The sequence below is a fragment of the Astyanax mexicanus genome, chromosome 11, assembly GCF_023375975.1.
Source record: "Astyanax mexicanus isolate ESR-SI-001 chromosome 11, AstMex3_surface, whole genome shotgun sequence".
NCBI classification, from domain to species: domain Eukaryota; kingdom Metazoa; phylum Chordata; class Actinopteri; order Characiformes; family Acestrorhamphidae; genus Astyanax; species Astyanax mexicanus.
The window spans coordinates 4,546,766-4,572,388 of NC_064418.1; the positions used below are offsets into that span (position 1 = coordinate 4,546,766).

General features: G+C 39.1%; 1 protein-coding gene across 4 annotated transcripts in view; it reads right to left on the reverse strand.

Moving 5' to 3' along the window:
- The window catches only part of dachd (dachshund d), a 173,097-nt gene that overhangs the window by 25,181 nt on the left and 122,293 nt on the right, over window positions 1–25,623 (reverse strand). For 2 of the 4 annotated variants that reach the window (XM_049484720.1, XM_022680623.2), the window contains one exon: window positions 2,190–2,332. In XM_049484720.1, coding sequence (XP_049340677.1) covers window positions 2,190–2,332 — 143 coding nt within the window. Of the gene's footprint in view, window positions 1–2,189; window positions 2,336–25,623 lie in introns of all 4 variants that reach the window. The other 2 variants (XM_049484719.1, XM_022680622.2) reach the window with 1 other exon arrangement.

Genomic DNA, 25,623 nt, shown 5'->3' on the forward strand with positions numbered 1-25,623 from the left:
AATTTTAACTTGTGATGTGATTTGAGAAGCTCTGATGAGGTACATTTATGACTAAAATCGCAAGCTAGTTTATTTATGACCAGAGTAGCACTGCTGAAGTAAATTATTGATTAGAATAGAACTGATGTTCTGAGGTAAATTTCATTATTACATCATAATAGCATTACTGAGGTATATATGTATATGTTGTGCTTTGATGTTTTGTCTGCTAGGATATTTAAGTTGAAGGTGAAGTATTTGATTTTTTTTTTACATTTTTAAATTTGAATTATTTAGGATATTTGATAAAAATCTGCTAAAACCTGTTTAGTTTCTTTAATCAAATATTTAATTTTGGTGCAGCCATAATAGAAAGGATTTTAAAATTTCAATATTTCAATAAAATGTGAGATTTATTTGAGAGAAATATGAGTTTTTTTAACACAAAGCTGGAAACATCCACAATCCCAATTGGTTTGAAACATTTGAATGCGTTATGCACGTAATAACATGATATTAATACAATAATAAAATCGAAAAATCCAAGAAATTCAAGATGTTCTTCTTCTTCCACCACCAGCAATGTTTGCAAAACAATTATTCCTCACACACACGCAATTAAGGCAGATGCAATGGGCTATATCATACTAATTGTTCCTTCTTATGACCCCAATTTAGGCTAAGTTGCTTTATCTCAATTTTCTGCTTGGATTGCTTTTGTTGATTTGTATACGAGTGCTCAATCAAAACGTTACCCTGGAATCATGATTAAAGATGACTAACTAAACTTGTGTGGCTCTGAGGAGTCCGTGCGCTCGGGCTAATTATCACTGAGGCCAGCAGGAGCGGCGTGGCTCTGATGTCCCTATCACAAGAGCAATGAGCAGGCCGTCCCCGCTCCCTATACTGTACTCACATCATTAGTCGCACAGGCCATGCTAATCAACTACATTCATCTTTCTGACTCGCTTTTGTTTGCACGGCAACAACAATGGTGATCAAAAGTCCGGAGCCTCGCGCATCGCAAAGGAGCACAGCTGTCTGAGGAGAGGGCATGGAGGGAATCAGCCCATCTGTGGAACGATAGTGTCAGTTAGCGATGCTGTATGTGAGGTCCAGCACTGTTATAATGGTGTAACCTGAGGAGCAGTGCTCTGTAATCAAACACCTGATCAGTTCAACAGAACCTTTAGTTAATATTGAGGTAATATAGGTCATTTTGTCAGTTCAGTGTCTATATAAACACACATACTGTTTACCAGGGGTTTACCAGGGTGCCATTAATAAGCATAAAACATCTGGTCCATAAGATTGTTTGAACTATAATGAACGATAAAGAAAACATAAATAAATAAATAAAATGCTTCTCTGGTGAGCTTTTGTTTACATTCCTCCCCTTTCTCTCTGTCACGCTCGGCCTGACTTTAGTTTCCACACGTTCTCGTTTTTCCGCTCGTTCTTGGGCTCCCTATCTATTCATATGAGCGGTGTTCCCTGGCCGCGTCCCAATTCACTAGCCGGGGCCGCAATAGAGTATTGGAGCGTGACCCTGAAGACATGGGTTTAATCCCGTGTGAGGAGCGGTGGGTTTATTTATTAATTTATTTTTTTACTTTCTTTTTGGGTTTACCTGCTTTGAGATGACCTGTTCTGCCACTGGGTTCAACAACCCTCTGGGCTGGAGAGCTACTAGTCTGTAGCAGCACTCCATCCCGCTACACTTCATTTTACTGTTTAAGGGACAATTTTACAGTCAGATTCTATAGGACATTTTCCCAGACGCATATAAGATCTTGACTAATATTGATACTAATATTGGACTTAATACTGGGTCTAAGATCTAGGTTTAACATTCTTAAACCGTTTTGGGCCACTACATAAAAAAACGAAATATGATATAAAACTCTAAAACCATGCGCCATCCGTGTGTCTTAGCGATTATTTTACTGTTTTGGACAGCATTTATATATATATATATATATATATATATATATATATATATATTTATGAGGAATAAATAAAGCTCAGAGCAGGCTAGCTCATGGTTTTAACAACAGGAATTATATATATATATTTTTTGTAGATCGATCCCCTCAAATAACTCCCAAATCTCTGGAGGACTTATATGCCTATATAACTGTTTTTTAAACATGTTTGTTGTTACTGCTTTAATTCAGTATGTTTTAGATTGATCTGCTGCTGATTCTCACCTGAATGTTGGTGAGGAGGGTCTCTATCGATGACAGTCCATCAGGAAACAGGAAGGGCGACGGGAATCCTGGCGGTAAAGCCTGGCCGGCCAGCGACAACCTCTCGTAGCTGTCTCTCGCTGTAGGAGTGCACATGGGAGCTTCTTCTGGTGGCAAAGCACAGAGACGTACGCACTCAGCACAACTGCGTCCAACAAACAGATTACACATCAATTGAAACACGGTAGCATGGAATAAATCATTATTTTTCCACAGGATTGGTGTTTATACACAGATTTTGTTTGCGCGAAAATCACATTAACATCTATACAAGCATGCCCAATCAGCTGGAAATGATTGATAGCCCATTCTGTCACTGTCATGTGAATAAACCCTATTATTGATGCTACTGTATCGCGTGGCTGTTCGCAATGCTCCACGGCTTCTAATCACACGCAGCAGAATGAAATTCCCGAGCAGTGCTCTGCGAGCGGTTCTTTTACAGTGTGCCCGTTATGGAGGCTGTGGTCATTTGTTTGCCGCATTGTCGAGGGCATAGACGTGCTAGGAGCTCTCTGCCCAGTCCATATGGCCCTCTGACTCTCTGATACGAAGAGGCCACACTCAATCAGATGCATATGGCAGCCTTTGATTACCAAGGGCCATGGATCCTCAACAAAGACCATATGGCACAAGGTGGTGAACTTTCATTTACTGCCTTTCAACACCCGTGCATGTCCTCTGGCACCGTGGGCACTGCCAGTCCCGACAAATGGATTCAATCCCTTGAAAGAGGCTGCAGATAAAAATCAATACTAGAGAGGCAGAAGTTATCAGACTGGAATCGAGGGCAACTTAAAAATAGACTTGAACAGAGGAGATAAACATTTGCAAAAGTCCTTTTCTAGGTATCCCAGCGGGTGGAACGAACACTGGTGGCTCGCAAAGTGCCCAATAAAAATGTGGCCGCTAATGCCCGTCGGAAAACTCCCTGACAGACGAACACCAACATGGATTAGCACTTAGAAAAGCAGCAGCAGTACAATCTGTTGGGGCTGGTTTTGGGTTAGACCAAGCTAAAACATAGCAAAAACAGAAATGACTTTCACTTGCAATGATAAAAAAAAACAAAAAAAAAAACGAATTGCAATGATCTAATCTAATTAACTGTTATGGAATCACAAAAAAAAAAAAAAAACGACGTTTATCTTTCACTAAATGCGAAAAGTTAAAGTCCAAGCTAGTCCAAGCTAATGTAATGGACTGAATGAAAGAGATCAAGCTGGACATAATCCATCAGTGGTTGGTGAGGAGCAGTGAATTAATCCACAGAGAAGTCAGAGAAAGCATTGAATACCACCCCTGGTGGACAGTGCAGTGGGTTGTGATGATCATGACCAGCAAGTTCTGGCTAGAATGACTGGCAGAAATAGGAGTACATCCACATTTTAACGCAGGATGCCCTAAATCCATATCCTGCAGGTCAGTGCACCATTGCTTAGTTCTTTAGCTCCTTAGCTTTCAAAACTAGTCCCTGGCCTATGACTTTTGGCATGTCAGAATTTGCTGTGTCATTATTTAAGCCTATAAAAAGTTTAGTCTGTCCATTCACTTTAAAGTGGAAAAAAAAGTTAAAAAAAAAAAAACTAAACAGGAAAAAGTTCTTTTCAAATGAACATATTTTTGTGCATTTTGTTGCTTTCCAATCAAAAACAGAGAGAGAGAGAGAGAGAGAGAGAGAGAGAAAGAGAGAGAGAGGGAGAGATAAAACTCTCTTTACTTTTAACGGAAGTTTATGTAAAAAGAGTTATTCTAAGAATTTCAGGGCATTTTGCAGAATTTCTATGATTATATTCATCAACAAATTTTGACACAGTGTGAAGGGCAGTTTTTTTGTGTTCTAATTATGTAATAAACTTAAAATTGACAAAAATGGAGATACTTGTTTTTCATTGTACTGCAATGATATACCAGATTATATACTGGAAATAATATAATATGTACCTCAGGCACTTAACTAGATTCATTAGACTAAATTTATCAAAAACTGCATATCAAACATTTTACAAACAAACAAAAAACACTAATCCTAATCCAGCGCAGATCTCTTGTGGTAGAACCACAGCAAAGATCCATCAGGCCTCTTTAAGCACCGGTGCGGGTGGAGGGCAGCGTCTGAAAGGGCATAAATCTGAGCGTGGACACTGAGCAGATGTCCCGAGTGTGTGAAATGTAAAGCAGAGATGGAAGTGAGGCAGCGCTTCCTCCGAGGAGCCGCTGCGGACTGTCAGGTCCTGATGACATCATCCTCCATTCATCACGTCCACGAGGGCAAACCTCTGCCATCTGCTGCACATCCCATCATAACTCTACATCTCTCTCTCTCTCACTCTCTCTCTCTTTTTCTTTATCTCTCTTTCTTTTTATCTCTCTCTCAGACACATATTTTCCACACAAACGTACACATACAGTACATGACGGCTATCATAACTCAACGTCCTTTTTTTATGCGCTTACCACCATTACCACAATAACCACACTGCCATTTCCATCTACACACTAATACACACACACACACACACACACACACACACACATATGCATTGCTGCCACTCTGCCAGAGCTATGGGCTTCTCCAGACTCTCCCAACACATGAACAGCTGAAGCTGCTTCCAATTGTCCAATTGGCACTCGATCCTATTTTGTTTATTGAATTTATTTATTAATTCCAGACAAAAAAATAAAATAAAACAAATAAAAAAACATAAAATAAGAGCCCAGTTTGAAGTTATCCACTCTGTCACTCAAATCTGCAGCCGGCCTCTCATACAGAATTAATACGTGTTTGCGTGGCCCTCTAAATCATGCGCAAACACGGCAAGACTGGAGGAGCCCCACTACTCCCATCAATATTCACTAATGCCAGCCAAGGCTTGGTAACAGCTGGTCTTACATTAATTAGTTTAAAGTATTTATTTCATCCATCTCCAGAGCAGATTGAGGAAAAACATTAGAGATTATTTCAAGCATCTGCAAATGCCCTGGAAACATCAAGCGAACCAACAGTTGAAGCTCAGACGCCAGTATCGGAGCTCCGTAATTTAGAATTCCTGGAGAAGAGGGTAGAGGGGAGGGTGGGTGGTGGGCTAAGAGGAGCGCTGTGGGTCCACAGAGGAGCTCCAGCAGCCTCTCCCCAAATTTCAGCAGCACTTCCCCTCCAGTTCATTACCGACAATGGACGGCTGCCTAATGGATAAACATTTGCTGCTAATCTAATTTCATGAATAAAAAATCAAAAGTTCATTTTTCCAGAGGTTATTACTGCCGTCCGACAGCTCGGGTTCTGTGTGTGGACTGAACGGACTGAGCTTATTAGCGGGCGGGAAGGAAATAAATATGACATGATTATTAGATGGTAAAATAGTTCGAGAGGACACTCGCAGCCGCGGTTCGCTCGGTTCGCTCCGCGGCTGCCAAAGTCAAACCGCCAGAGTTCTGCCGAGGAGAAACAATGGGGGGAGATTTGGACGTCGGAAGGCTCTGCAGTTGGTTTGCAGCCACTGTTGTCCCATATTTCACGTTGGCATTAATCATACATCATTGCTTTAACCAACTTCTGCGAGGGGCGCAGCGAGGGGCTCGCCGCGCACACAATGCTGGATCACAGGGCGACTCACAGAGCTTTGTTACTGGGAAACAATCTGTCGCGCATTTCAAAGGCGAACGCCGCCACATTTTCACTCAAATTACCAATTCGGCTCTCGGAACAACGTCTTAAAATCCTGGACGCGAGCAAACAACTGGGGCTGCAAATTACCACTAATATGCTAAAGCGAGCGCGTTCCTCTTCCGCAATACCGATGTGAATACGCCACTCACATTAGCCACTCTTGAGTGGTGGCGAGCTTGTTTTGTTTTTTCGAGGTTTTGTTTTTGGACAATTCTCTTAATTCGCTCCTTGTTTTTTTGTGCACTCCACTTTTGGCCGGCGTTCGGCTGTTTATTTCCCACCGTTGGTCCAGAATCATTGACTTGGACTTAATTACAGTGGCAGACGCCAGCGTGATGGAGAGACTGGAGGAGAGCGCCGCATTTTCCAGGTGATATTTCTCCGCCGGGGCTGCCAGCGGCAGCTGTGACAGGTCCGAGTGTGGCTCTACCCGGCGAGGAAAGGAGGTGGGGGGGAGAAAAAAAATAAAGGCCCTTATGAAATCCTTTTGGGTCAGCCGTGTCACAAATAACATTTCATGCACAACTGTTTCGCAGGATAATAGGAGCCACAAAAAAAAAAAAAAAAAAAAAAAACGGGACGCTGTAAATACAATGCATTCTGAATGAAATGCCATAATTTAAAACGATACGCACACACGCAGACACACACACACACATATGCACACACACGCATACACGTACACACTCCCTCCCTCCCTCCCTCCCTCCCTCCCTCCCGTGGCAGCAGTAGGAGTCCTTGACAGTATGCTTGCAGTGATAAATCACCTTTCCAGTTAATTTTCTCAGTCCTTATGTGTTGTGCTGCTAAAACAGGGGCTTAGGAATTGACTTGACAAACTATGAATGCAAAAAAAAAAAAAAAAAAAAAAAAAAAAAGAATCACTTGGAGGGATCTAGGCTTATCTCCAATTTACATGTTATTAGATTTGTATTGTGAGGAGCACTTGGACTCCTCAGTCGTGGCAAGGAAACGGAGAAGAGAGAGAGAGAGAGAGCGGGAGTAAGAGAGATGCATACGATAACAGAAGATAGAATACATCTCAAACCCCACTTGACACCCTTTGATATTTTTGATGAAAAGTCACGAGAAGGAGAGCAGAAGCGGCGGCGCTAATTTCCCGAATATGATAGACAAGGCGCTGTGCGATGAATCGCGAGGAAAACCTTGGGAAATTTAGCAACACTCTCTCAATAAATAGCTTTAATTGACCTTGGGAGCTGAAAATCTGCCATATGTTTGGAGTTGCGCTGTTTGAATTGAGGTCCCAGCAGACCTTTCAGCTGATTTCTCCTATGAATGCACTGAACCGGAGGAGAGAGAAAAAGAGAGAGAGAGAGAGAGAGAAAAGTAAGTGAGCTGGAAGAGAGAACGATAGAGGACTGGAAGGAGAGAGAGAGAGAGAGAGAGAGAGAGAGAGAAAGAGAAGCAGCAGCATTTGGCTGGCTCGGCCCAGTCACTGTGATATATTGACAGGTGAAGTCTGTGTCCTTGCAAACCTGCGTTCCTCTCAGCAGGAGAACGGAATGCTAAAACCTGGAGCATGTCAGTTCCCTCTCGGCGAAGGCGGCCGCCGCTTTCAGCAGACAATTACATTTTATTTGACCTGCCAATGGGGCTGAAGAAGTTGCCTCCTTCCAGGGGAGTGGTTATGACCTTTCAGTCTCATAAATGGAGACAACCCCACGCTACACAGGAACTAATCTCCAGAACTGTCTCAGCCCTCGCTCCTGCGCCGCCTTCTTCACCGCTTTTACTGCAGCCTGTTTCTTTATTCACCCGAGTTAAAGTGGAGTTAAAGCTCCAATGTTTCATTATCATCACTGTTCCTCAGAAATATGTCTATTCTAACCTGTGTTTAAAAGAAAAAAAGATCAATTTCCTTTCTCTGAAGAGGCTTATGTCTACATGTGCACTACAGTGTAGTGTAATTTCATTTTAAAATGCATGAATTGATTAAAATAAATCATCCAGCATCACTTATCATGCTTAGTATCAGTTTATTAGGTCACTGTCTGTTTTCCAGAAGGAAACAGTGAATCTTTTAAAAGTACTTTTGATCATGCTATACAATACTGTAGTAAAAATGGAGCGTGAAGCTTTTGTTTTTTAAACTTGTATTTTAGATCATGTAGCAGAGTTTACTGTAAGTTAGTACTTTTTTAGGACTTTAAATCTCCCGTGTTTCATGATCATCATTGTTCCTCAGAGGCGTCTCTTGTCTAACCTGTGTTTAAATAGTGCATAAGTCAGATTTTATAGGCTTATATTTGTACATGTCTACACAATGTAGACCAGTGAGAATGTGAGAATGTGAGGACGATGCATATTGGGCAAATTCCTTCAGAATGACTTCAGGGGGCATGTGCTGTGCATATGGCTGAGATGAGCAGACAGTGAGGTAGGGTTACTCTAAAAAAACAAACAAACAAAAAAAAAAACAGGAAAAGGGTTTAATGGTTTAAGTGTTACGATCTAAGTTTTTAAATAGTTTCTCAAAAAGAAACTTTTATTTGACCTGCGCATTTCTTTTATCTACAAAACTTTATAGATGGCACTCTCTCCCCTCATCAGTCCTAGGGTGATGTTGATCAGCACAAGGCGTCTGTGAGCTGATGTATCAGAACCAAGTCGCTGCACTTTCCTCAGAGCATCAGTAGCAATTAGAAGAGATGCGGTGGCTGATCTCACATGTGAGAGCACATAAATCCAAAAAGAACAACAAAAAAGGTTTAAGTTCATTATACGTGCATGAATTCATTGAAATAAATCATTTAGCATCACTTATCATGCTTTGTATCAGTCTACTAACTTACTTTCAGTTTTCCAGTAAGAAAAAAGTGAATGTTTTAAAAGTACTCTTTATCCTGCTATATAATACTGTAGCAAAAATGTATGGAGAAGCTTGTAGTGATTCACCAGACCCTCCTAAGAGTACGTAGCTGCACTGAACTTGCTCAGGTACAGCCCCTCCCAACCCGCTGTGCCTCAGCCTCAGCTTCGCTCCTTTCCACTCTTTAATTCCGAGATGAAAATTAGCCATTACATTATTCCTGCTGAGAGTCAAAGTCAAGTGCTGGAGTCAGTCGGGCCTGGATTAACAGGTACCATTTGGCTTGAAGAGCTTTATCTCAGAGAAACGCGCAAGCCTGTGATTCTCTCTTTCTCCTGCGCTCTCACCCCCCCTTCTTTTTTTCTCTCTCTCCCTCTCTGACTCCCCTAATGTTCTCTACACTTACAGATTAAATCGCTTGCTGCACAAACCCATTTGAGAGCGGAGGGAAGGTGAGGGCGATAATCAGCACGGCCACTGGGCCGTGTTTCCCTAAATGCGCTCCCAAACATTACTGTGCACGGGCATAAAATTAGCGGCGAGACCTTAAAACGCTGACATTTCGCATGACTTTTTGGAAAGTGACACCCTCATATTTTCATGTAGGATATCATTAAATTTCAGCTGCCCCGTGGCCGGGCCGTGCCATTAATAACCAATTCCGTGTGTCACTCTGCTCCCCTCTTTTCGGGAATAATGAGTCCTTTTCTGGGCCTTAATAAACTGAAACGTATTCTCAAGGCCACGTGGAAGGTAGCGACACAGGTGGGCAGAAAAAAGGAGGAGGAGAAAGAGGAGGAAGAGAAGGAGGAGGAGGAGGAAATATTCATAAATCCTTAACTGTCACGCACGGTCAGGGACAAAAATAAGAAAAAAAAACAACGGAAAAAAAGAGAGGCTGTCATTAGGGCGTGCATTTTCACGTGTAATCTGAAGGAACATCTGAAGGGGTGAACGCTCTCTGGCCAGGCTCTCTAAAGCAGCCACGTGGCCTGAGTGCTCACGATAAGAAAAAAAAAAACGTTAACAAAAAAAAAAAAGCTAACATTTACTGCCTTGTAGGCTTGTCACGATAATTATATTCCAGTGACGATATATCATTGCAAAAATTATTGCGATAAACAATATTATTGCCATTTAAAGGCAATTTAAATGCCACTGACCTAAAAGAATAATATCCGTAATAGAATAGCATTACAAAGCAATGATATCCTTTTAAAGACAATACATTTTAATGAATCATAGTTTGGAGAAAATATAGCTATTCTTCTTTATCCTACTGCAGTTTATCCACACTGTGTGCATAAAATAAAATGTTCACAGATATAATAATGTTCACAGTTATAGTAAATGTGAACGAACATACGAATAAACACAATATATGATATATGTATCTTGATTATCAAGTATTATTGAGATCATGTCTATTTATTGTACGATAAGTCCATAATATAGTGATTGTGACAGGCCTACTGCCTTGATAAAAAAAAAAAAAAAAAATTACACGTTTAAAGGCACTATGAGCGGGAGGTCACAGGTTCGAACACCCGCTCATGCAGATTTGCCATCAAGCTGCACCCTGCTTCCTCCGAGTGGGTAGATGGCACTCTCTCCTCACACCACTCCTAGGGTGATGTCGATCAGCACAGGGCATCTGTGAGCTGATGTATCAGAACCGAGTCGGTGCGCTTTCCTCTGAGCGTTAGCGCCGTGATGCTACTCAGCAATGCTACAGCTTCAGCAGCAGCTCGAAAAGAAGTGGTGGCTGGTTTTACATGTATCGGAGGAGGCATGTGTTAGTCTTCACCCTCCTAATGAGTGGGTTGGGTAATTGGCCGTGTAAATTGGGGAGAAAATGGGAAAAAAAATAAAAAAAAAGTATAAAGGAAGGGCGTAGCTTAGGACGACAAAACAGACAACTAAACACAACATTCTGTGCATATCGATCACAGCGATCACATCACGTTCATACCAGCCACATACCAGCTATCTACCAAATACATCTGCCACCTCACGCTCCTGCCGACGGAGACGGGGACGGTGTGTGACGCACATCCGAGCCGATGAAGATATATCCTCTTTTTATACGGCCCATGTCATATTTATTGCATAAAGGTCAGAGTGTTCATTTGTTCAAAGTCAGCGTTTTTTTCTTTCTTTTCTTTTTTTCTCCTCCGCGCTCCTCCATGTAATAAATGCAGAGGGGATGTCATTACCAGACCGCTGAGGATTAAAGGCTTGACTGCCTGTGATGACTGCATAAAAAAAAAAACCCTCCCCATCCTCTACTTTTGTTTCTATGAGAGCGCACACCTTGAAACAAAGTCCTCCATGAAAGGCCCACTCGCCGAACAATCGCAGCCGTCATCCTGTAAACAGATACCCCATCCATGCCAGCTAGAGGGCCCGGGAGAGAGGGTTGCGTAACCTGATTAAAAAGGTAAAGGAGGTTGGGTAACCAGCGCCCTCAAAAGCCTGCGAATTAATTGGACCCCGAATTGTTTGAAAAGTAAATGTGCTTAATTTTGTCGATAATGGCGAGGGTGGTTCTTCTTGATTTTAAAGGAAATAAAAAAAAAAGTGCAGAGATTAAAGCTGTGAAAGGTAGACACTGAGGTCAGTCTGTGACACAGGGAAAAGTTCAGGTTTAAGTTCAAGAGAAAGATGTGAGAGAGAGAGAGAGATAGAGAGAGAGAGATTAACATGATAGCACTGGTCAGTAATGATAGTAGGAGTGTGGGTCAGTTTTTGAACCTATCTACCACTGATACTGAAAAATATAATATGAAAATATGATAAAACTGATGTAGGAGACAAATTATAGAAAAAAAGAAAAACAAAAAGAAAAACAAAACAAAAAAAGAAACGCTTGTGTTTGGTCAAATAAGTGAAAAGACTGAATAATAGCAATGACTCATTTATTGTTAAGTCATATAGCAGAATTACCTGTAAAGTTAGGAGTTTTCAGAGAGACAGAGACAAAGAGAGAGAAAGAGGGAGATAAAGATAAAGAGAGATAAAGAGAGAGAGTAAGAGAAAGAGAGAGAGATAAAGAGAGAGAGAAACCGCAAAGAAATCCGAGAAACGGCAGGTTTAAGTTCATTTTTATGTGCATGACTTCACTGAAATAAATCATTCAGCATCAATCTACTTGCTCACTGTCTGAAACAGTGAATGTTTTATGTTTTACAAGAACTTTTTATCGTGCTTGGCGCAATTACACATTCTCACCAAAAACTTTACTTTACTTTTAAAACCTTCAGTCAAATTGCAATGAAGTTTGTTAACCACATTGTGAATTGTGAATTTCCTAACTTTCCTAAACTCAAGCCTGTAACTTGTAACAACTGCAACTTTGTGATGAAATGTGATACTGATAATGATAATGAAGTGGCTTAACACACTTTCAAATGTTTAAATGTGTGAAAATCTGTCCAAAAGAAAATTGCAAAAGTTTTAAACTTACTTTTAAAAGGGAAATTAAACATCTACTGTATAACAGGATCAGTACAGTAGATATCTTACGGTCGCTCTACACTACGTGCCGTGGCTTTTTTTTTTTTTTTTTCACCTTTCTTTACCTGCTGTTGGTTTTAATTCCATCCAACAGCTTCTCTTAACACTGTCACACCTTCACAGCTTGAAATGTAACACTGCAAAAAAAATTATAATATGCTTTTTAAATGTACATATTTAACATTATTTTAGGATCTCTGTTCAAGTTAAAGTTAAAGTTATGGTTTTATGTTTTATGTCCAGCCCAATCAGGACACTTTGATAGAACGAGTATTCACACGTTGAACAATGGCGGCGAGGAAGCAGCCGGATCACAGAGGAGCGCGAAGACGAGGAGGCTGAAGACGAGCGGACATATTAATGTCGCGACGCTGCGCTGCAATCCTACCGGGAGCGAGGACGCTGTTGTTTTGGGGCGACAGTCGAGTCTGGCGCTAATCCAGGCTGGATGTACTGAGCGGCGTGTGAAAGGGAAGATGAAAGACAAAAAAGAAATGGAAATGTAAACTTTTTAAAAGGCGGGCTTAACAGGCCTGAGTCCGACTCCCTCTCGCTTCCTTCCTCTCTCTCGGGTGAGAGAGAGCGCGCAAATGGATGCAAATCCATTTGTGCCTGGTTCATAGTTATAAAAATACTTCTTTTCTTTTTTTAAGCGGCTGATGTGTTAAACGTGTGGAAATCTGGTTTGATAACATTATTCATAACACTGGCTTTGCGCTGCTTGAATTAATAACACTCCATTTACAGATGGAAGAAAGCTGGCATGGTATTTCCAGTTAAAGAGATTAATTTTTAAACACCTAATTGACAGGCCGGGGTTGGGCGGGATAAGCAACAGCTTCTCCGGGGCTTCTGCTGCTGCAAAGTCAAGGTGACTGGAATACTTAGGCAGGCTTTCAAACACGCGACGAGCGAAGAAAGAGAGAGAGAGAGAGCGGAGAATTAGTCTTCCAGCAGTTTTCCTCCACCCCCTATTCTCTTTTATTAGGACTGATTTACTTCACGGCGAAAGGATATAAAAGCCTTAAGTATCCGAGTATAATTACAGTAGAGTGAAAATTTAAAGGTTTGACTCGCCGTGTCTGCAAGTCAGCTACAACTCAGCGGCATGATAAGAAAGCTCTATTAGTGTGAGTGCCCGGCAGTGCTGCGCTTTAATGGGGCTTCAGACGGCGGTACAAAGAGCCGGCCGTGTTCACAGAGTCTGTAAACAAGACTTCCTGTTGTGGATATTTACAATTGTTTATCTGGATGAAATGCTATCTTGGCACGTTGGCGTGCGACGGCTTGTAACAGCTGTTTACATAAAAGAAAGACGAGAGAGAAAAGAAAGACGGGAGGAGTTGGAGCGCAGCAGCTAAGCAGGCCTCCCCGAAGGAAAGTATATGGAGAAAAAAAAGAGAAAAAGAGAAAAAGAGAAGGAGATACAAAGTCAGGGTCAACCTCGCCATCCTGTGACACTTGCTTCGCCGCATGTGTATTTGTGTGTGTGTGTGTGTGTGTGTGTTTGTGTGTGTGTGTGTGTGTGTGTGTTTGTGTGTGTGTGTTATTTACAATCGCAAATTAGCAACAACGGAAAGGGGGCTTGCTAATTTTTACATTTCATCTGTCCAAGGGCAAGCAGGTAAATTTGTTCACAGCAGTGCGCATATGCTTACGGGCAGAGGCGTAGCAGCGTCTTAAGAATTCACAAAGAGGACGTACATATCCGTGCTCCATACAGAACAAAAGAAGAAAACGCATTGTTATTCAACCTTCTGCTTTAAAATAAGAGGCTAATCAGAGGGAGAGAGAGAGAGAGAGAGAGGCATGTATGGCTAAAAAGGCTAGAGAAGCAGCACACAGTTAATGTATCTACTGTGTTGTATGGGTTAAGAAAACAAGGTTCATAGCCTTCTGGAATAATAGTTTTTTAATGATTGATAGAGAGATAGAAAGAGGGAATGAGAGAGAGAGAGAGAGAAACGGCAGGTTTAAGTTCATTTTTACATGCCTGACTACTACTTATCATTCTTAGTATCAATCTACTAGCTCACTGTCAGTTTCTTTCAGTTTCTCTGATTTTGCTATTTATAGGTTTATGTTTGAGTAAAATGAACATTGTTGTTTTATTCTATAAACTACGGACAACATTTCTCCCAAATTCCAAATAAAAATATTGCTATTTACAGCATTTATTTGCAGAAAATGAGAAATGGCTGAAATAACAAAAACTTTCACTTTCAGACCTCAAATAAAGCAAAGAAGTTTTAAGAGTTCAGGAATCAATATTTGGTGGAATAATCCTGTTGTTTTAATCACAGTTTTATTAAGCATTTTGGCATGTTCTCCTCCACCAGTCTTACATATTGCTTTTGGATAACTTTATGCCTTTACTTCTGGTGCAAAAATTCAAGCAGTTCAGTTTGGTTTGATGGCTTGTGATCATCCATCTTCCTCTTTATATTTCAGAGGTTTTCAATCTCTTATTTTTTTTCCAGAGCTGTATATATTCATCTATATGAATTAACTAACGCATCTATTGCCAGTTCTACCTGCTACAGCTTCATTGCTACCTGCCGTTGGTTTAACTCCAGCCAACAGCTTCTCTTCACACCATCACACCTTAATCTTGAATTAAAATGTTGTAATACTTTATAATATGCTTTTAAAATGTACATATTTTGCAACATTTAGCAAAGCTGTAGTCGTGGTGTGCTAGCGACCAATAAATTACCCAAAACCTGTAATTTAAGTTGCTCAGGCTGCTTCTTTCATGGATCTTGTTTTTAACCTTTCAATGACAGCAAATGTTATTTTCGTTTTTTTTATTTTTTTTATTCTAGTGACTAATTTCCTATTAAAAGGCATAAAAATGTAGCATTAACACCTGACATCTAAGGGTAAAGAAGCATCTCACGAATGCTGCAAAAGTGCAAAAACCTTCACGCGGGAAAGGGCGAGCATGATGGCGGCGCCGGTGTCTCGGCAACACATTTGTTCTCCGGGAACGAAGGGTAACATGAAGCAGCCCGGCGCATTGTGATGGACAAGGAGATTTCACCTTCGCCAGTGAATGATAATACATTATTAAATTTGCCTCTCCGCTCACTAGATACACTTAGCTGACCACAGCATATTTATCTCCCTATCTAAGCCTTACATCTTGGCAGGAGAAAGCATTCTGTCACTTTTGAGGCATTTCAAAGATTAAAAAGAACCCCTCTCTTTTCAACATTCCTAAAAGCGCTGTCTTTTTTCCTCTCCGTCTCTCCCTCCTTCTTCTTCTTCTTCTTTTTTTTTTTTCTAAGGTGAAATGTGATTAGCAGTCAGTGGTGTCATGCAGTGGAACATTCCAGAAGGAGAACAAATATCCAAATGAACTGCAGGGTCCTGGGGGGGATTTCTCAGCCTGCATCATCAGCACTATTTGTTACACCGCTCGCAAATTTGATTGATGCTCTATTGAATTATTTTTTTGCACCCTTTCATTCTGGACAGGACACACTGACAAGTTGTTTGATCATAAACCTCCACTGTCTGCCAAGTCACATTTCGCCTCCTTATGGCTAATGATCCAGCCTTTTGTCTTAGAAGAAGTCAGCGGAGTCAGCACAAGCCTCCGTCCGCTACGCCTTTTTTTTTTTTTTTTTTTTGAAGCCAGAATGGCAAGGACACTAAAAAGGCAAAAGAGAAAACATGCTTTGAATGCAGCTTCGTCTGATGAGGAGAGAGAGAGAGAGAGATAGAGACGAGTGAACGGTGATTGACTGATACACACTCACCCCTGAAACCACAAACCAGTTTAGCTGAACCTGACCAATGAGAAAAAGATCAGACTTTTTATACAAAATCAGAAATATTTCATATGAACTACAAAACAAAACACTTTATAATTCTATTGAAGCCTGTATCAATCAAACCCTGCTTTACGTCCTACTTTACTAACAGTAAGTAACTGTAACTCACATTTAGGCACAAATGTACAATACAAAACAATACAATACAATACTACACTATACTATATTATACTATACTATAATATACTATATGATACTATACTCTTCTATTTTATACTATATTATACTATACTATATGATAATATACTGTACTAGTATATGCTATCCTATACTATATGATACTATGCTATACTATTATATACCATACGATACTATGCTATACAATACGATGCGGAACTATACTATACTATATGCTACTATACTATACTATTATACACTATCCTTTAAAATACTATACAATACTATACAATACGATACAACACTATACAACACTATACTATATGATACTATGCTATACTATTTTATACCATACGATACTATGCTATACAATACGGTACTATATATGCTACTATACTATACTATTATACACTATCCATTAAAATACTATACAATACTATACAATACGATACAACACTATACAACACTATACTATATGATACTATGCTATACTATTACATACCATATGATACTATGCTATACCATACGGCACTATACTATACTTTATGATACAATACTATACTATATTATATACTATACTATGCAATACTATGCTATACAATACAATACTATACTATACGATACTATATTATTCTATACTATATACTGTACTACACTATTATATACTATATGATGCTATGCTATATGATACTATACGACACTATATAATTTTATACCATACGATACTATACTATATGATACTATGCTATACGTTACTATGCTATACTGTGCTATAATATACTACACTACGTTGTATTATATTATACTATATTACATTATACTATACTGTACTATAGGTTCCTTCTATAGGTTCTTAGCTTGAATGTACTATATAGCTAAGTTAGAAGACTAAGACTATACTGTCTTATGGTTTCCCAAAAGGTTTTCAGCACTAAGATTCTTAGATGGTCGAGTGAGATTCACCCTGAGCACTCTCTCTCTCTCTCTCTCTCTCTCTCTCTCTCTCTCTCTCTCTCTCTTTCTCTCTCTCCATGTTAAGATGCTCCTAATGCTAAGATGCTTTTGGGAAACTGGGCTCTGTGTTTTTTTTTAACCTAATTGTTCTGCAGGTCCCCTAGTGGTCATTCTGCCAGCAAATTGGAAATCTACAGAGTAAATGAAGCAGCTTAATTTAGAATCATATTATTAATGGAAAAAAAACTAATGTTATCCACTTGTATGCCTGAAAAAGACAAATCCAAAGATTCTACCAAAACCAAAACCAATTCAAATGGAAGGTGTTTTTTTGTGAATTAAAAAGGTTATTCTAAATCATAGGCACTCAAACTGTGGGGTAATAAAGAACTACATGCACAGGTGGAATATACCAAAATACACTGGCCAGATAAACCTATTTAACTGGCAATTACTTCAAGATGTAACAAGAAAACTGATTGTCTTCATTCAGTTTAAATGCTGGAAAGTATAAAACACTTTATTTTGCTTTAAATAAACAAGAGTACTTTTTTCCCCTTTAGATCAAACTAGTTTAGTTGTTGTGTTCTGGAGTTTTCTTAATATTTAATACTAATAACTTTAATACTTGGTTTATTCGATTTTATTTATTGCAAATTTAAGTTGCCACATTTTGTCAAGATGTGAAAAATTTGAGTTTTTTTATTGAGTTTGTTTGTTGTAAGACATCGTTGATTTTTCCCATTTTTGCAATTAATATATCACAACTTTTCCAATTAATCACAACATCTATGCATGCACCCACATTCCTCATGCACTGATACTGATACTTCCAACTTTATAATCTAGTCTTGATCAAGGTCATTTAATGCTTGAATTAGTTACATTCCACACATGCGACCTTGCTTTATACACTGCGCTACTACTGTATTTGCTAAAATGCAACAACGCATTCCTGAAAAGAACGCATGGAAATACAGGCATTATGCTTTACGAATATGGAACCAGTTCACTAATTTAAAAAAAATCAATCAGTGCTTCATAAATGAGACTAAATAAGACGTGATTCACAGAAGATCATTAGTGCACATCAGAAAGTCACACAGCTCAAAATGAGATTGGAGTAAGTAGATTTTGTTGTGTGAGTCTAATTCAATATGTTACAAATAACAGGAAATGAATTCAAGGCCTGACAGCATTCAAGTGAAACCTGAAATAATTGTCCACATGCTGAACAGGCAACCTGGAATAATCCCAAAAAACACGAACGCAGACGCTTTTAATTGCGTACTTCATCATTTTATCACGCTTTGCCATCTCCACTTTGATTTCAGCTTTTTTTTTTTAAAGACAGGTCAAGTAAAAAAAAAAAGAAAAAGAAAAAAACTTCCATGTCTTTTGATGATCTTGAAGAAGAGGTCTTTCTTTTTTCCCTCTTTTTTTTTTTTTGATGAAATCATTTAATGGCTAACACATGCTTTGCCATTCACTGACCAGCTGGCAAATTATCTAAGTGATACTGCTCCTGCCACGCTCCATCATTCATATGACCGCATCCCAGCGCTTGTCAGCTCGGACCAATCAAATCAAAGGCGATTATTCACTGCACATTTAAAGCTGAATGCCGAGGGTGAATGTATGCTTCAGTACCTGCAGTAGCACAGGCACAATGAGCTGTCAATACAGGGGTTGGGTTACAGAACGGCGGTTCTTTACTTCACCACAATGAGCCGGTGATGAGCATGGAGGACTTGTTCAGACAGCTGAATAACAGGACTGTGCAACGGTTCTGAGAAATCCTCATCCTCTCAGATCGGAAGACATGGACCAGTAATACAATACAGTAACGGTAGTACTGTAGAGTACCAGTAGAGTTTAGTCCTGGTCTCAATCTCAAGACCATGAACAAGAAATATTGGTCTTGTCTTGTCTCCAATCTCCATATCTCAACCTCAATTGGACTTGATCTTTTCTCAAAATTGGTTTTGTAACCAAGGCAGATTTGTAAATTGATTCTTAAGACTAAGACTAAGGTGTAAATTGTTGTTGAGTCCAATGCTTTTGTTTAAATTACTATTTATGGTGTCAAAACCAAAAAAAGAAGAGCTTGTTTCATTCTTAACCTAATTTGGACTCAATCTTGTCTCCTTTTCAGGGTGAACTAGACTCCTAAACTTGTGTTGAGGACAGCTGAATCCAGTGCTTTCTTCTGAAGTAATATTTATGGCCTCAAGCGCACAAGCAAGCGATCTTGGTCTTGCCTTGATCTCAACATTATTTGGACTCTATCTTGTCTCTGTTGTTGGGGACTTGTACATTGTTGCCTGAAGTAACAATTCATTCTAAACCTTCGTTCTAAACATAATTTGGACTCAATCTTGTCTCTTTTTTAGGGTCAAGTTGACTCCTAAATTGGTGGTGAGGATAGACAAGTCCAGTGCTTTTGTCTGAAGTAATGTTTATGGCCTCAAGCCACAAACAAGCGATCTTGGTCTTGTCTCAATCTCAACGTTATTTGGACTCTACCTTGTCTTGGTTTTGGGGGATTTGGGGATTTTTGGGACTTATACATTATTGCCTGAAGTAACATTTAGCCTTGTCTTTGTGTGTCTTGATCTCAACATTTTTGACTCTACCTTGTCTTGGTTTTTGGGGACTTTTCTGACTTTGTTGTAAATTGTTGCATGAAGTAAGATTTACAGTCTCAGGACCATTAATAAATGATCTCAATCTTGTCTTGGTCCCAACCTGATTTGGACTAAATCTTGGGTTGGTTTTGAGGTGAATAATTGAACAGATGTTGTAGAAGTCAGCCATGTCTAGTGCTTTTGTCTGAGGAAACGTTGGTGTTCTCAAGACCACAAATGAGCATCTTGGTCTCAAACTCGTCTGAATTTTGGGATGAGTTGGATTAGTAAGTCCAAACTTTTGTCTGAAGTAACATTTATGATCTTAAGACAATAAATGAGCATATTCAGTCTTGTCTCAATCTGGTGTCAGTCTCATCTTGGACTCGACTAATAAAAACTCTTGGTTTTAACTAAAAAAACGTATAGTCTTGATCTTGATTTGGACTCGGCTCTAGTGATCTTGACTGCAAGACTACACACTGAGATCATTATTATTACAAAATCATCACACTCATCTTCAACTAAAAATGTACTGATTAATCAATAAAGCACTACCATGTGATTTCTCTTCACAGGACAGAATGACTGCTGTTCTTATTCCCTTCTGATAGTGCAGTTCAAACTGGTTCTGCAGCAATGTGCAATTTTTTAACATATAAACTTTTTATTTAACCAAATAAAAGCTCACACTGCCGCTCCTCGCCACTAATCAATGCCATCTAAACCTTACTTATAAACTTGAAGGCTGTAATGGTCAATAATTGACAATATAATGGCTGTCAGTTGGTGGAAAAACACCACCGCATTGGGCAGTAAATACGGGTTAGCGCTTTTATCCTCCACACTGCTGCGTGCTGACACAGCCACCGGAGGTCCCGGAGGACAGTCGGACAGTTGGGCGGCGCTACAGGGCCTTCTTTCATGCTGCAACTGTTGAGACTGATCCAGCAGCAACACTGTTAATATGCCCCATTAATGTCAGTGACCTACTGCCTTATCTCTGTTACTAACAATATTTTGGTACAGGCAGAGCAGCTTTACAGCTTAATATAGCAGCATGAAAACGCTGAAAGATATATATTCATTTCCAGTCAAACCAGCTCAGAAATTATGAGCAATGATTTTTCAAATCAGTTTAGAAAATGATAGCCTAACAGCAACAAAAGGACCATTTAAACATCTTTCTTTAAGTTTTAATCTTTGAGACAGAAAAAAAGGCTCCATTTACCCTCCAAATACACTTTAGATCCTTATATCATTTCACCATGTGAAGATAACTCAACTCTTACTCAACAATTATTATTTTTTTTATCAGTCGATTCGTTTTGATTAATCTATCAACTAATTTTGCATTTATTCTCAAAGGTGAAGCATTTTTTCTTTTTGTGTGTGTGTGTTTTATTAAAAATATATGATCTGACAAAGTTCTACTAGGGTGAATTACCCACAATTTGGATTTAATCATTTAATGCTCATTTGATTCTCAGTTTGACAAAAAAAAAAAAAGAACTGTGGCCTCTTTTTTACACAGTAATGTAAATAATGAACTTTGAGGTTTGATAAATAATCGGAAATTGATTGCTTGCATAAATAAACGTCAGTACTTATATGTATGGTGTGTTTGATTTAATATAATTTTAAATAATAATAAAAAACATTATTATGTTATTACAGTATTATTGCAGTCCTAATATTCTAACATTTCAGCATTCCATTGATTTATTTAGTGCTTATTTAAAGCTTATTTAATGCTTAACTTAAAAAAAAAATGAAACAAATGAATTGTGGCCTCTGCCTTTTTTTACACATTAATGTAAATAATAATCTTTGAGGCTTGATAAATAATTATAAATTGATTCCATGCATACAAGAAACTTCTAAACACTACTGTCTACTATCCTCATATCAGCTTTTTTTCTGGTGGCCCAAAATCAGCATTACCAACTGGCAGATTACCGGTACCTGAGTAAAAGTTAATTTAATGATCAAAATACAGATAATCATCACAAACACGGGATCAACACCCACAGGCTTTCCTAAGCTGCAGGTTGCCATATATTTTTCACAGCCACACCAGATATAGGCAGCACATGCTGGAGAAACAAAAGTAAGCTGCAGCAAGATGTGTCTATTATCTTAATGGCTGGTTTCATTGCATTACGTTGTCAGGCTCCCATGGCTCACACAATGTAATTGTCAATGATTGTGATGTAGAGTGTAATCACATACACCCACCTGTATCTCTTTAAAGCCGGGAGTTGGACTGGGGTTGTGCTGTGGGGGTTTGCTGAACATATTATTACTTTTTCTTTCTTTCTTTCCTACTTTCTTTCTTTCTTTCTTTCTTTCTTTCTTTTTCAATTCTCTCAATATTGGAAAAATAATGGAAATCAGTCGGTTATAACCACAAAAACTACAAAAACTACATAAAATAAGACTACCTTTATAAAGGCTTTATAAATGTTTTATAAAAAAGATTATTATTAATTATTATTAATCAGATTGTAAATGCTTTAAAAATCATTGATTAGAAGTTACAACATATCAGTTGAAAAGACAACAGTAATCTGTTGTTTGCTTAGTCATTTATTTCAACATAGTCATTTAATTTATAGTAAATTCATATGACAGGTTAAATGCTGACACAAAGTAAGATCGGTATCTAAAAAGATCTGAGGTTCAGTAGAATAAATGAGTGTGGAATCAATGTCAATGTTTAGCCAATTTTCAGTTCACTGTTGCCATTGCTTTTGATGTGTTGTTATAAATGTTTATAAACTGCTTATTAATGGGTTTTTAAAGTATTTGCAACATAATTAATAGCCATTAATAACCCCTTTATAAAGGTAGTCTTATTTTAACGTGATACCATTATTTTAAGATATTATGATTAAAAATACTCTTTTTTTTTTCTTACTGTACAGCCCACAACAAACCCCCCACCCCCCTCCTCACAAACCCATATGTGCATGCATTCACTAGCGTTCCCCCCAAGGAGTGGAACCATGTTAAATCTTTGATGTCCAAAATGAGTTTTACTGCCAAAGGCTTTAGCGCCTTTCAAATTTCCTTGTTTGTCAACTACCTGCAGTTTCATGAGACAGAGGCTTGTCAAAAGCAATCCTGACAGATTCTCTTTGTGCAGCAATTCAATTAGGCCCAACTTTCTAATGGCAGACGTCTGCTTTTTACTTTACTTTGGTGTTCGGCACCGACGGACGTGTTTATACTTCTGCTGGCAGAGATAACCTGGCAAAATACAGACGCAGCCGCGGCCATATGGTGACGCTGTATTGTATTATACTTTCTCTCTCTCTTTCTTTTTATTATTTTTTGCTCTTAATCAGCTTTTAAACTTAGAGAGACAGCGTTTCGTCTAGCCCTTCATCAACAAAGAGACATAAGAGAGAGATAAAGAGAGATCAGACAGCCTCTAAACACTAAACACCAGCGATACGCCGCTTCTGTGTCATCTGTCCAGATTTCCTTTTGCATGGATACAGATGACGAGGCGAGGGGCCGGCGCTGGAAGTACGGCGCATGAAATTAATTTAATGCCCTGCCAAGACCATAAAGATCAAACAAGTGGAGAAATACCATTAAACCATTGGAATGTAATCTCATTTGTCTAAACAAACTGATCCGATGAACAACTCTAATTAAAAAAGGGGCTCCCGCCATAAACATAGGCAGGCCGGACCGAGGCCCCCGTCTTTAACAACGGGACGCATTTATTTTATTAATCTAATGCATCATGTATCATATCATTACAGTTCAATATATCTATCATTAATTTTATTCCCTTCACTTAAGGCTTTTATTGGGATTACTTTGGTTATTAGTTGGTCTAATGTATTGGTTACCTCCAGATCTGGCTGCACAATCTCTCTTATCTCGCGGCATAAACCTGCGCGTGTTATTCAAATTGCCTCATTTATTATGATAGCTTCCTCATGTAAATTGTGCTGACTGCTCGCCCTTGCACAGTCCTCATTAGACTAATGAAAACCTTCAAACGAAAAAACTAAACAACCTGCCAAATAAAGGTCTGAGGTTATTATGAAAATTACAACTCTGGGAGCCGGGAGAAGCTCTGTTCATTAATTCATGCTCAGCAAATTGGTAACTAATTTAGTTGCACTCCTCTGCATTAATGGATTATTTTATAAAAATGTTTTCCACAGCCTGAGACCTTTGCCGCGCGCGTTAGAGAGCTCTGAATTCTAATCAAGCCGTGTGACATATTAGGAACGGTGGGCATCTAAATGGTAATGCAATGGTAACACAAATAGACAATGTGGATTTTTCCCCAGTCAGAGAGAATCAAGACCAATCTAGCTCAATTGCTATCTAAAGAGGCTGAGCGAATGGCTCTGCGGAGGGGGGCTGCGAAGCTTTGCGCCACGCTGATATGTCTCTATTGGGGAATAATACAAGCGATACATTCCGAGGAATGACAGGTATCATGATAATATTATCATAAACAAGCGGGAACATCCGCAGAGTACGCGGGCTTACAGTGAGAGCAGTGCGAGAGATCGGAAAATGGAAATCAAGACCAAACAAAGCACATCTACAACCACCAATCACCCCCCCCTAAACACACACACACATACATACACACCGACACACACACACATTAACATCTCTTCCATTTCCCCACCCATCACACCCAAGTCCTGACCTGTAAATTCATGTAATCATGCTAATTACTCTGCTTCACAAGCTTGCACTATCTATGGGAAGGTCCAGCCCAGGCTCTTCTCTCTGGGCCAATCCAGCAGGGAACCCACAGCCCAGTGATTTCCACAGTGGCTTTAATATCATTATCACCCCAGCCAACAATTCCCCACCCCGGACCCCCGGCCAACCGAGAATACGCAAATCTATTATTTGCTTCATTTTGTATTTAATATTTAATCCAAACGTGTGTGGATTACTTTCCTTTCTATCTCAAACCTTGGGAAATGCTGCTAAACCAGAGATATGAGATACTGTACATACTGTTATGTACAGGTGCATCTCAAAAATCATAGGGAAGCATGTAAAAAAAAACGAATTTCATATAAGACCAATTTATACTTTTAGCAGTGTGGGCAGTGTGCCAAGTCCTGCTGGAAAATGAAATCTGCATCTCCATAAAAGTTGTCAGTAGCAGAGGGAAGCTGTAAGATATGAAGTGCTGTAAGATTTTGTGGGAAAACCAAAACTGCACTGACTTTAGACTTGATAATAAAACACAGTGGATCAACACCAGCAGATGACAGACTCTCCAAACCATCACTGATCATCAGTAAATTTTACATTTCATTTGTAAATCAAGGGAGCAGAGTCTGGAGGAAGAGTGGAGAGACACACAGTCCAAACTGCTCGAGGTCTAGTGTGAAGTTTCCACCAATCAGTGATGGTTTAGAGAGCCATGTCATCTGCTGGTGTTGATCCACTGTGTTTTATTATCAAGTCTAAAGTCAGTGCAGTTTTGTTTTTCCGGCAAATCTTATAGCACTTCATGCTTCTTCCCTCTGCTGACAACTTTTAAGTAGATGCGGATTTCATTTTCCTGCAGGACTTGGCACACTGCCCACACTGCTAAAAGTACCAATTGGTCTTATTATATAATATTCAAATTTTTTGAAGACACTAATTCTTGGGTTTTTTATTGGCTGTAAGCCATAATCTTAAAAAAAATAAAATAAATGAACCCTTTTTTAAATAGACCACTCTGTGTGTTTAATACCTCTATATAATATATGAGTTTCACATTTTTAACTGAATTACTGAAATAAAGTAACTTTCCGATGATATTCTTACATTTTTTGAGATGCACCTGTATGCT